The sequence below is a fragment of the Aythya marila genome, assembly GCF_965140915.1.
Source record: "Aythya marila genome assembly, chromosome: 4".
Classification (NCBI taxonomy): Eukaryota; Metazoa; Chordata; class Aves; order Anseriformes; family Anatidae; genus Aythya; species Aythya marila.
In genome coordinates this window covers 65,638,538-65,652,676 of record NC_139045.1, presented here as the reverse complement: position 1 = coordinate 65,652,676, position 14,139 = coordinate 65,638,538, and the positions used below count along the sequence as shown (strand labels likewise).

Below are 14,139 nucleotides of genomic sequence, written 5' to 3'. Positions count from 1 at the left end.
GAGCATCATAAAATTTCATAAATCAGGACTGAAAAAACAGGTCCCACAGGGAAAAACAATGTTTAAAACCTTTACGTTCTAAAATGTGTTCAAAGATGCTGCATTGCTCCCAGGACGTGAGATTTATTTATCTATCTTATTCACTATCATTAACACATTTTACGATATTGTTTTCCTGGTCTAATAGATGGAGAAATCTTCCAAATAGACATATCTATCCCATGAGTTCACCTTAGGCTACATCTTCATGGTTCACTTAAGATGATCTAAGCCCATGTAGTTCATAACGTCAAGGCTAGATTTCCTTTTCTCGCATACAATCCAGATCACTGCCACTGCATGGACATTTAAGTTACTTGTCAATTGGCTCCTAAACCTCTGCTGTTTACAGTGCCATTTTGTACTGTACACCATTACAAATTTCATTTTGCTATAAAATGTTATACAGTAAAGCAATAGTGTTTTCAACACAAAAGTGCTTTCGAAAGATGTCAATAAGCAACTCCAGCATCATACGTCAGAAAGGCAGGAGAACAATTGGAACCAACTCAATTTGTATTGTCACTGATGAGATTTTTTTTTCCTTTTTTTTCCTGTTTATCAAAAATATTTACTTAATTTTACAAAACTCTTGTTTGGGCATTTTTATTTCTGCCTATCAATGTTAGCTGTACATCCTGCCATGAATGGTACTCATAGTAGGTCATCCTGAATTCCCATGTAACATTACAATACACAAGTTATGGAAATACAGGTTCAGTTGAAATCGTTCCAAGTGTATAAAATCAGTTAAGAAATTGAAGGAAAATAATGAATAGATTTTCTTTAACCTAGAGATGTACTATAAATTCAGTAACTTAGGGACTGGTCCCTGTTACAAATCACAGACTGAATCTGAGTCAACAATGCAATGCTAGTGCAAAAAAGAGAGATCTTCTGAATTAAGGTGACAGAAATGCGAAGACACCAATGGCAAACATTTAATTCTGTTTAGTAATGATAAAATTTGTAATTTTGCATCCTGTTTTACCATGCTCCAGGGAGAGCCATCGTATTGGATAGTCCAGCTGATGAGCAACAAAGGGGAAAAGCAGTTTAGAAACTAGATCCATCAGGAAAAGAACGCTTTTCTTCCAGAGGGCAGGAGAAAAAAAAGAAAAAAAAAAAAAGGAAACCAACCAACAATAACCTGTACTATGGATAGACATGATAATTGCCTTTCAACATCTGAAAGGTTATTTAAAGCTGACAGGAAACCACCGCTCTTCAAAGACAGGAATAAATCAGCTTACCTTGCAAAATTTATGAAACTGCAAGAACAACCACAAAAAGCAAGGATTTGCAAAGCAGCACAAAAAGCAGCTTATGTTAAATACTCAGAAAAATCTATGAAGAACGGTGAAACAGCACATAGGTAGATTGCAGAATCTCCTACAGTGAAGGATTAACAAATAGATCTGGCAAATCGCTGTTAAAGATGTTTCTGGTACGTTTGATGTTGCTTCAGAGCAGGTGGTTGAATTACACAATCTTTGACCTTCTTCCCTGTCCTATATTCCTATAAGTCTCAGTGCCAATATTGCTCTGACTTCAGGAAAGCTTTTATTTAATTCCTTGAACTACCCTTTCTCCTAGGTTCTTTATATTTACTTTTCTATGTTGCTTTTTCACTCTACACAAACACAGATAGCTTTTCTTCTAGTAGAGTTTGTAGACAGCTCTGCAATGTCATGTGTGGAGCGTGAGAAAGGTGCTGGGCACTTACCAACCATTGCCACAACGTTTCTAAGCCAGTGACTTAAAACCACCTTAGGAATTGTAACAAAACATGAACTTCACTCTCATTTTACCAGCACAAGAGCCCTGTAGTTTACTCTCTAAATAATTCCCATATCATCTCACTTGAATGTAAATTTTTATTTTGATCACAAATATCGAGTAAGTTCTTCCAAAGGCTTCATAGCATCTTTAATTAAAATCAAGCAGGCAATGGTGTCATAATGAGGAACAGTTTGTTGCTGGTTTTACAGCTTGAATAGTCATCTTAAGGTCAAGTTCCATCGCAGATCATTTGCCTGAGTGCCTCACAAATAAAAGCAGCAAAAATATGAAATTGATCATTTTTTCTCTTTCCTTCTTATTTTTCACCCCATCAAGACTATAGAACTCTGGAAAATTGTGATGATAAAATATTAGAGAGTCCTCTGTTAAGACTTAGATAACACAGTACAGGCTGTAAATCCTGGAAGGCTTTTGCATTTAACCACCTATTTATCATCTGCTGGAATTCAAGAAAGATTTTGGCATAAAATCTCATCTTTTAAAACTCAAAGGACATTATCATGACAAAAATAATATATTTCTTTTAAAAAGCCCTCCTGTGGAGTATTAATGGCACCCTGAAATAGCAATCTAAGAAAACGTCTGTATTTTGCTCTTTTTATCTCAAAATTCCTGAGGTCAATAACACTAGTGCTAGTGAGAGCGCTTGCACACCTACTTGTACTTATAACACAACTAGATCTTAATTCATCTGAACACTAAAAGACCATTTTAACAGAAATCAAATGACTTTTTGATGCACTTTGGTGCTTTGAGGGCTTTTTTTTCCTTCTTTTTCTGAATATACATCAGAAGTAGTTCACAGAACTTCATCATGTCTTATGACCATTACTGTTGTTGATATTTACACTCAAAAAGAATATATTCCTATGATTAATCGTTGCTGATACAAAGCAATTTATGATAAAATGAATAACAAAGGTACAATGCTTAAATCAACACTAAGAACTGGAAGCATAAGACATCCAAAAATCAAATGCCATTTCAACTACTACAAGACTGTGATGTTATTTTAAAAATACTTCAATGTTTGTAGTCCTATAACTGATTAAATCATACTAAAAAAATGAAAAGTTTTTTTTTTTTTTTTTATCTGTTCAATCTCTTTTTGCTTTCTCACCTTCAATGGAGAAAAAAGTTTAAGCTTAAATACCAGTTTTAACTGTGAAGCAGAAAAATGTCCCCCTTTCTACCCAAACCATGTCTTTCAGCTTGGAATATTTGTACTGCAAGATTTAGCCCAAGTCAACTTCATCATTAGCATAGGAAGATTACTGAAACTATGAAAAAAACTAAATGCATGTTTCTTATGCAATGTATTTGCAAGCTCTGTAAAAAGAACAAAATATTTGTTTCAGTGGAACCTGACAGCCTAACCAATTAGAGTCTTTGTAAATCACCTCTTTAATCTCTCAGTTTCCAAGTGAAAGGGGAATAATAATAGCCACCTACCTCAAAAGAGTGGGTGTATGAAAATAAATTTATCATTATAAAATACATCATATTAGTTAAATTAAAAATATTTCCTGTTGCCTTTGACTAGTTCTGTTTCCTACCTGACGCCACGTATTCCCACAGTCAGATGTGATGTACATTTCTTCTTTATACTCAACCAGCTGGGACCCCAGGTTACCTGTCACAAAGGAGAAGGAAACAAGAGTGGCACCCAATTAACAAGACATTGGATCCGGTTCTGACACTAGTCAGAGCAAGAATTAAACTTAGATGATTGGTAGAAATGCTTATTCTAGTATCAATAGATATAGCCTCTTAAAAACATATATGCAACCTTTTTTTTTTTTTTTTTTTTCAACAGTGCTAGATGTATATAGGTGGGAGCAATGAAGTTTAATTGTACTAAAACACAGGCCAAAACAACATTTTATTTTTTTTCCAGCATGCTTAAAAAATTGATACTAGAACATATATTTAAGATGCAAGTGTGAAATGTGCATCAACTCAGAATCCCTACCTTAATCACATTATGTAAAATTATTCATACTGAAGTGTTAAAATAAAAAATGTTTTATCTGCATGACTTTATGGAAAAAAAGGATAAATACTCAGGATAAATATGTAACACTGAAAAGTGGGGATGGGATCTGAAAGGCACTGTAAATGCAAGTCTCAAGCAGAATTACTTGATTTACTTAAGTATTCACCAGGAAGCTATGGAATATTTTTAAAAATAGCACTGAAGAGCAGCAGATAGCAAACAGAAGTATTGAAACAAACTTGTGAAACAAGATCTTAGAAGGTGCAATCCCAAATAGCAAGATCTCCATCTTTTAACATGTTTTGTTTCAAACTGCAAACTACTGAATCACCAGACAGCTGTAGTGAAAAAATCATAGCATGATATTCCTTCTAAATGATGTCCTACAGGGGATTTTGACTTAAATATATGGTTTGCATGTTTTTGCAGTAAAAAGAAAGGCAAAAGTTACCAGATCCTCTTAAGCAGAAGAGATGAGGAAGCAAAACACTTGAGATTAGATTAGCAGTATGAAATTTCATTTGTGTTATATAAATAGCTGTTTTTTACCACCAAAACAGATCTGTCTTGGCAGAGCGTAGTCATTAGTGCTGAAAGGTTCCAGAGAGGAATGACTCTGCTCACTGCTCAAAACACACACTCTATTTAGACCATCAAGACTGCATGTGTTTCATTACTTAAAAGTTTAACTACATTATTTAACCATGCATACAGCCTAGATAAGATTATGCTACTTTTTATGTAGGATCAGCAAATTTATAAAATGCTGTTCATTTCCTTCAACTGTATCAACTGTTTTAGAAGATGCTTCTTGCTTTTTCCTCTTCCCATCTAACGCCATGTCCTCAATTTATTGAATGGTTCAACAAAGATTTAGTTGGTTGTGTCAATTTGAAATAAAACCCGTTCCTGTAAGCCATTAGGAGATTTGATAAGGTCGGTATAGTATGAATGAAGGTGATGGGGACTGAATACTCATCTAAGAACTGGGCTTGTATGGATGAAGTGTGTATATATATATCAGCTTTTCAGTACTTAAAGGGGGCTTATAAAAAAGATGGAGCGACTCTGCTCAATCAGATAATGACAGGACAAGGGCAAATGGATTTAAACTAAAAGAGGGGAGATTTAGATTAGAGATTAGGAAGAAATTCTTCACTCAGAGGGTGGTGAGGAACTGGAACAGAAGCTGTGGATACCCCATTGCTGGAGGCATTCAAGCCCGGGTTAGATGAGGCCCTGGGCAACCTGATCTAGTGCGTGGCATCCCTGCCTATGGCAGGGGGCTGGAACTAGGTTATCTTTAAGGTCCCTTCCAACATGAGGCCTTCTACAGTTCTATGATTAAACCAGTAAGATTAAAAATGTGCCAAAACCAATTTAGACTCAAAGTGCATAGATGACCCTCATGGCTGCTACTGGATATGACAGCAGCTGTACCAAGCCAGAAGGAAAAAGAAAAAGAAGCAGGTAATTGCAGAGTAAACAGCCCCTATTCCTTCCTTAAAAAAAATCACTGTCTTCAAAAATGGCCCAGCACCATGTCAGCATTAAGGCCATGGGGCCTCACCAGGAGGCTTCACCTTCCCACAGCTCTCTGCCAACTTGGTCCATGCAGCTGGGCTAGTAAGGGCAATCACTTGGCTTCACAACGAAGTTATTTCTTACACATAAGGCTGTCTGGATTTAAGAAAGGCCCCATGATACCAGCATTCAAAATGAAACCTCAGTGACAGAAACAACAGTAAGTTGCAAACACATTTCACATAGGCAGAACTTCCAGTTTAAGAAAAAAAAAAAAAAAAAAAAAAAAAAAACACAAAGCAAGCAAGAAACAATTAAACATTTTAAACTCCTGAATAAGAAACTGTCTTGAATAAGACAGATGTAAAATGAAAGCTTCACATTTGAGTTCAGTTATATTTCCTCCTAAATTTTAAGTTTATTTAAAAATATTTGTTTTATAGCCATTTTCACTTTATTATCACTTTGAATCTTAAAAACCCATGTCAACAAAGATCAGGAAGGTTGATCTGATTTTCCCGAGTCTTGAAGCTCTCATAGGGAAGTAGGACGAGATTCTATCAGTTTTGTGTAGCAAAGATCAGTCTGGCCACTAGAAGGGGGTGTGAATGAGAAAATATCTTCTCAGGATTTGTAGGAAGGGAAGGCAGATTTGACTTGCTGTTTAACCAAAATATATATTTCTTTACTCTTTTGCTATTCTCATTTTCATTATTCACTATTCTTACTTTCCTTATACAGTTTTCATTGGCATATGCTCCTGTAAATGCTTGTGATTCTGTAATTACAGAACTTTTTCTTTGGGATAGCTGGAGATTTATTTTCTTGCTAGGATGTAATGTGTTGCTTTCAGTCTACACCTTTCTTTGCACAGATACCTTTTAATGATTGCATTGTTAGTTTTGCTCTTGGATAAATGCCAATTATTCTGTTTTTACCTTTTAATGAACTCACATGCGTAGATCTTTATATTGAGAAGTGATATGGAGCTGCACCTTAAAAAGTGCAGTGGTAAATTGCCTTAGCTAATGGAGAATTAGTCTGTAAACTAAACATCATCAACTTCTGCTTCATTAGAAAGCCTTTTACATCCAGCTGATACGCTAATGAGAAAGATATTAGCAAAAGCTTTGTAATTGCAGCTCTGTAAGAAGACAGATCTGACTTCTCCTAGCTTTGTTTTTACCTTTATTGTCTTTTCTTGGTAAGTGAACAAAAGACGTTGGACTCAGTTGTACTTACAGAGAAGTGCCATTCTGTCAAAAAACACAACTGATGACAAACTTGGCATGAAGGCTGGTGTGCTACTCTGGGGAAAGGCTCTGCTCTTTGACCTTTAAAAGTAGTCCATCCCCAGGTCAAAGGTAAAAAAAAAAAAAAAAAAAAAAAAAAGTGATGCCTGCAGTGACTTCTGATTGTTGATGTAATAATGCTCTATGCACTAATGAAGGCTGTAATTTTCACTAACTCCAGATTTTTTTTTAAGAAGTGATTCCATTAATTTTTGCAAACTTTATAAAGTCAAGTCTGCACGCACGTAAGAAAACTCTTTTCAATTTATTTACTCTTTGCTATCTGGTAGCTATACAATGGGTACTTGTTGAAAAACAGTGTTAGTGGACTGGGAAGGAAAAAGCAGGAGAAATAGCAAGCAGGAAACCTGCATCACAAATGGAGACAAGTTCTTCAAAAACAAAAAAAAACTTAGTGGACTCATCACAGTTTTGTTTTCAAACCTTTCTATTTAATCTATGTCACAAAAGAGCTAAGAGGTCTGTATTTAAAGTGTTACATTGATTTAACTTTTTTTTTTTTCCTATGTTCTAGTAACATGCAACTTCAAAGATACAGCAGATTGCTATTTTTGAGTGTACACTTTTACTTCAAGGCTCTAGCTACTTCACAGTGTGTCACATTACTGAATTAAACTAGCTAACTAGACAAAGCATACATAATAGCACCCCATAAACTCCTTTGCAACAGCTCCAATTCACTTCAGACAAAATGCAGAAAAAATCCTGACATAACAACATTGCAAACAAATGACGGCAAAGTCATACAAGCACTCGGAAAACACAGCTGAAACATTCTAAAATTTTTCTTGCTGTATCTGAGTGGAATTATGAACCATATTTGTGTTAAGTGTGGCAGCCAGTAACATAAGCATTCTGTTTCTCACATTCTGCATCACAATCAGGTGATGCAGAATGTGAGAAATAGCCAAATTATACTCAGCCCTAAGACTAGAATCCAACACTTCGAAGACATCAAATGTCTTACCCCCCGAAGAGCAGTTCATTAGTACCGTTCTGCTACCCACCACACACTGATATGTCCACACAGTAACGCAATCCACAAACATCACAGTAAGCTGGTGAATCATGCCAAAATCTTTATTATAGCTGTAAAAATCTGAAGTAACTCTTCAGGTGTGCCACTACAACATGGAAGCCTTTTATCATTTTATTGGGTCTGTGTTAGATCTCAAAATCTGAGGTATCCTGAATTGCACTCAATATCCTGAGTGCAATTCAAGTCCATACTGGAAAAGTTCCTGCATCTGGTGTAGGTAACAAACTTTAGACTATGTTAGCCAGAGCTATGATTGGTATCATTCTAATGTATTTTTTTTGCTGATCTAAATGGCCTGAAAAATAGTCTGACTCACATTTTGCCTCCTAATCTTAAAATTTTCACCTGTGGTACAGAACCTTCTCAAACCTGGGTTATTTTGTCCTTTGCAGCTAAATGAGAAAATAGAAAAGATGACCCTTCAATGACTGAGACTGTGTGTTTCAACTTCGCTTTCTGCATTTCTCATTCAATTTTCAATGTATTGCCTCATCTTTTATTCCTAATGACCAGGTGGCATTACTGCAAACTACACACATACATTAAATAAGGGATCATCCTGCAGCCCTGAGGCCAACTGGCATCACTTGCCCACGTTCATACTATATAACACAGCCCAGGGTCTCACCAGGTGCTATTGCCTTGGTAAATGTTCTTTTTTTGTGTGTGAGGATTTTCTGGTTGTTGTTGTTTTGTTCATTTGTTTTGGTTTTGGTTCTAATTACCTAAAAGAACTTGAGGTTTATGTTATAGGCCATGAAAATGGGGTGCTCATGTCATGAAACTGAGGATGTGTTATGGCATGACCCTGGTTGTGATGGATGTGTCTGAAAGTAAAAAGCCAAAGTATGACAGTTTCAGTGGGTTGTGTAGGTGAAGGGACCTAACCGTGGTAGTTTTCTGTTTTTTTTTTTTTTTTTTTTGTTTTTTTTTTTTTGTTTTTTTTTTCCCTATACAATTTATCAGAAACATTCGTGTGTGTGTGCTTTCTCCTACATCACGGCCAGGTCACCATACACACTTTCACCATTCTTAACAACCTCCCCAAAAGCTTTTGCTGCCAATAGAACCAGGATATTGTGCTAGAGACTCTTGGTGTTAGCCAGTATGGTTCTGCTGTTATGTTCGGACAACTTGTTTGCTAAATTTAGGAAACATAAGGAAACATTTTGGTAAGAATTTCAGATTTATTTTATTTTATTTTTTATTATTAAACACAGTCTTCTTTCATCTCTGCTATTTGCATTCTTAAAAGCCTTTTCAAACTGTGATTTGGGATATAGCAAATCTTCATGACTATGCTTTCCATTTGCCTTTCTTGAACAAGGGATTAGGTAAGGTAAATGAGTAAAATCACATTCCATCCCTGCAGGGGTGGCATGCCTGAAAGCTAGGCTACAAGGTCACCAACTACTGTCCCACATATTTATCTAAGCTATTCATAATTTTGCACATCAGATTAGCAGTTGGCAGTGCTCTGATTTCTGAAAGAAAATAATGCATTTTAATGATGGCCAGTAGACAGCTAAGCTCTCTGGAATTGTGGTATAGTTGTGAAAACATATACAGACCTCAAAAGAGTTAGCTAATTAGAGTTTTTCATTGCTCAGGCATTTTGGCAGGTTCCTACTGGGTCACAGAAATATCAGAGATTAACTTCATTTAAAATTTACTACTGATTTATGTATTCTAACCACTACTTATCACTGCATTTACCCATATTTTTTATGTGATTTTAGACATGCTTACTCTGAGAAGAAATAATCCCCACATGCAACACTTTGATAATTCTTCAAATATGGAAAATCTTTTCCAGATACTTAAATTTAGCATACAGACAGATACCTGCATCAGAAAGAGGAATGCACCTTGCCTACATTGCCTGTTAATTAATACATCCATAGCATCTCTGTAGTCAATGAACAAGCTAAAAATTCATGGTTTGTAAACTACCAGTCAGTGTAGACCAAGCATGTGACCAATTTGCATTTCAATGTCCCAGATAGGCTGTTTTTGCTTGGCAAACTGAAGTAGTGCTTAGCTGAGGGAGCGATTCACACAAAGTTAAGGAACATGTTGACATGAGAAAAATCTTCAGGAACTGCAGGATCTTCACTGTGAAGAGCACTAGGAAATGCTCCGTCATCTCCCTGTTATCTCACCCTTTCTGAAGCGGCAGCTTGGTATGCTACTTTGGTGAAAAACTACATACATTTATTACAATGCATGCAACGTATTTGGGCCAGACATGGCAAAAAGTAAACTGAACTTTCCTCAATTCCTCAATGTGAACTTCCTCAATTCACACAGAAGTGCAAAACTTACTGCTTGCTTGACTTGCCATCTGGATTGGAGGCTAAGCAGAGAATTATAGTAAACTAGCACCTGAAAAATCTACACTTCTCTAAACATTTTTCATAGGAAAGTCTTTCACAAGTTTATAATAAAAATTTACACATCAATTGACACACATTTCATAGCTGATGCTGTGAAAAAAAGAGAAGTTGCTGCCAAGATTAAAATGCACAAAAATAAAATGTAAATGTGAAATCCTATTACGTTTCTTAAAGGGAACAAGCCAGTTATTTGAAAGAACACTTTAATGTGCAGCTATAAAATTTAATATTATGTCTGCACAATTTAGATATATATTTATAAGCTACAAATATACATACCTCATAACTATTTATGCAACTTTAATAGAGTGCAATTTTTACTTGTAAATGTGAGTTTAAAAAGATGCAATTTTACCATCGTATTTTTGCATTTTTCCCAAATGCTCAAGGCTTTAATGCTGTTTGCCACTTAATTATTCTTTCAAGTTAAAACATTATTTAGTAGTCTCTGTGCTGTGATTTTCAAGCATAGTATCAAATCTACCCTTAAGTCATGGGTTAGGTTTTCAACTGTCACAAGCGTGTCATATAATGTTTCTATAATGTACCAATTTCATGTTAAAGGAATTTATTATTATTATCATCATCATCATCATTATTTTGGTTTGGCCTTTTTATTAGTAACCACACTGCTCTTATTGAGAGGAGTAGTTTCACTGCTCTTATGATTAAAAATTCTGATTTCCAGTTCTTATCCAGTTGTTTACATCATACGATAAGCATCTCTTTACTGCCATTTGTTTCTACCCCATGGTTACACTTTCAAGAAAAATCAGATTCTTTATCAGCCTTCATATTTTTTCAACTAATGAGAATCTCCATGTAAATAGAACCTCTGTTTTCATCAAATGCCAAGTAGTCCTTAGCACCTGCTCATTGGTCCTGAAAATTGATGATCAGAGTTGTACATGCTGTTATTAGTACAGTACTTTGACAGTGTTCATATTTCCCTCTCTCTGTTGGCAATTATTTACCTACTTCACCCTCAGAATACATTCCCCTTTTCCACAGCACAACACATTCATGGTTTGTAGTCACACTGTGATCAACTGACATTCCTGGATCTTTATTATCATCTGTCATTTCCAGATGATGTGCTCTCACTAAATCTAACAGTAAAATTGCAAGTGTGTGATGTGGCCCAAATAATCTGATTTCTATATGTGCTAAGGAACTAGTACTTCTGCTGATTTGCATGTGATTATCAATGTTGAAAATCAGTCCAGAAGAAACACAAGCTTGTTGTATATAAAGTATTTCTGATAAGAAGGTAAGTTCACAAGAATATCAGGTTTTCCAGATAAGATCAAAGGATGTGCACTGAGCATACAAATAATACAAATGCAAGTCAAAATTTGAGCTGAGACAGGTCATCTGTTTACAAGAGGCATGCAGCTTCTCTTTGAGATTTTTAAATCATCCTTCTGCTCTGTTTACAACTACATGACCTTCTACCACAGAAAGGATGTACTGCCCTATTCCTGGAAATATTTTTTGTACTTTCACACCATTCTTCCCATCTTTTTAGCCAGCTGCTATGAGTGGTGGTGCCTCTACCATTTCAATTCTGTTAGAGGTTGCTCAACAAGTCAAATTTAACAAATCAGTCCAGTTCTTAATGATATCTGGATGACATTAGAAAGAACATTTCCTTATATTGAGGAAAACTGCTGTTTACCTACCAGATATGCTAAAACAAAGTCACAATGATATAATCTCACGGAATCATAAAATCATTTAGGTTTGAAAAGACCTTCAAGATCCTCAAATCCAGCCCTCAACCTAACACTACCAAGCCCACCACTAAACCATGTCCCAAAACAGCACATCCACACATCTCTTAAATACCTCTGGAGATGGGGACTCCACTACTTCCCTCTGCAGCTTGTTGCAGTATCTAACTACCCCTTCCATGAACAAACTCTTTATGACATCTAATCTAAACCTCCCCTGGTGCAAATTGAGGCCATTTCCTCACACACCATCACTTACCACCTGTGAAAAGAGACTGTCACACTGCAACTGTCTTTCAGGTAGTTTTAGAGACTGGTAAGGTCTCCCCACAGCCTCCTTTTTCTCCAGAGTAAATCCCAGTTCCCTCAGCCACTCTTCATATGTCTTTTTTTTTTTTTTTTTTTTTTTTTTTTTTTTTTAAAGGAACTGCATTCTAGGAAGGAATTAAGGGCAAAGCATTCTTCTCCAACCTGCCATCCCTGATATTACAGGACTGTGCACTTCAAAAATACACACAAAACCCAGTCGAATGAAAACAAACCAAGATCTCAAAAATTATCAGTTCACTACATCAGATTATAATGCAAGGACAGAGAAAAAAGAAGTGGAAATAACAGACTCATTAATCAAACTGCATTGCTTAATATGCTAGTAAAAAGTGTGCAGGTTCAATATAATAAGGCTAGAAGTAAGAACCTACATTAGAATAGGAGTACTTTTATGTAAAAAGAAAATCCTTGAGAAGGAAGTTATTTTCTGAATTACTGGAATATATTAAATGTGAATTAAACACCAACTTAGATACTTCCCAGAAATGTAACTACAAAAGCACTGTACAAATTCTCAGTCTCATCCTTGTCACTAAAAACATAGCAGCATTTCCCCAGGTAGGTCTACCTCCAGTAAAATATTTTGAACCCCATTTACACTAAGAGAACACTTGAAATCTTCAGTTATATTGAAGTAATAGGAACTGTCGTTCTCATTCAACAGCAAATATGCTTGCTTTGAAATTCTTAGGAAATTTTCAGTTTAGAAACCTTTTTATAAGACACTATTATAAGCTAAAGTAAAAACAGTTATTGATTAAAAACATATATTTGTAGGAAAAGATAAGTAGTACACTTGTGAATTTCACCTAAGCATATTCTAGAACATAAGAATAATGTGATTTAAAAAACTCTTTTAACAGTTAGCATTTCAAGAATTTTGAAACAAAGAAACAGAAAATCAAAATAAATAAATAGATGAACTACAAGGGTACAAAGTAAAACAGACTTGTGATTTTTTTTTTTTTTTTTTTTTTTTTTTTTTGGAGATGAGTAGTCAATAAAAGAAATTCCACCGTAGTATTAAATTCCACTTCACAGTAACATGGTACAATACATATGTTATAATGAAGCAAACACAACCAGCATTGTTCTCAGCACTGATTATGTTGTTTTGAGGCAAAGACACATTTGCCTCAGTCACTTTATCTCTCTTTAGGTGGGAAGGTATTAACAAATATTACAAGACAAATTATCTCTATGTAAGCTTCAAGAACAAAGGCTTGGCCACTGTTTAGATTAATTTATTGAATTTGCTGGGCTATTATTCACACTGGAGGAGATGGTAAGGCTTTTCGTTTCCAGAGAAAAAGAATGCAGGACAAGTCCTTCAGCCACTGTCACTGCTTCACACTGCACTTAAGGGGAAGGAGATACTACGCAGCAGAGAGAAGTATAATGTATAGAGGCAACTGTCAGAGATCTGTCCTAGAACTCTTGGACTTAAATTAACTTGTATTAAATTGCTTGATCAAGGGATGTCACAAAGGAATATTCTGCAGGGAAAGCCTGATTTTGTTAACATTTGTAGCATTGTAAATGCTACAATCCAAAAGATTGGATCTATGCAAAAAACTCCTGCCATATTCCAGCTGTTACAAAATTTCATACATTTACCTGCCCCCATGATGAGTCCTGGTGCAGTATCCTTTGTATGGACTGTTCCTGACACATAGGGATTATCTGCCCAGCGGAGATGGAGGTGAAGGTAGCAATCAGGCTTGTAGAGGAAGAAGAAGTTGACAGGTGTTAAAAAAAAAGTTAACAATTATGTTCATATGATAATGAAAGCTCAGTCAGAGAGCAGCTTCAGCTGTGTGTCTTTATAGAGAAAGAGAATGTCTGTTTCCCATGGAGCCAAAGTCCAAACCAAAATATTAACCTAAACTAACTATCAAAAACCTCTGATGCCGTCCATAATCCTCTGCTGTCCTCTGATAATTTCCAGAGTGATAATTTCCACTGC

The 14,139-nt window shown here is 35.6% G+C and overlaps 1 protein-coding gene across 4 annotated transcripts in view; it reads right to left on the bottom strand.

Moving 5' to 3' along the window:
- SORCS2 (sortilin related VPS10 domain containing receptor 2) overlaps positions 1-14,139 on the bottom strand; it is a 546,865-nt gene that overhangs the window by 55,672 nt on the left and 477,054 nt on the right. For all 4 annotated transcript variants that reach the window (XM_082758745.1, XM_082758747.1, XM_082758746.1 and 1 more), the window contains exons 11-12: positions 13,791-13,893; positions 3,399-3,475 (exon numbers count right to left, since the gene is read on the bottom strand). In XM_082758745.1, the coding sequence (XP_082614871.1) occupies positions 3,399-3,475; positions 13,791-13,893 (180 nt within the window). The remainder of the gene's footprint in view (positions 1-3,398; positions 3,476-13,790; positions 13,894-14,139) is intronic.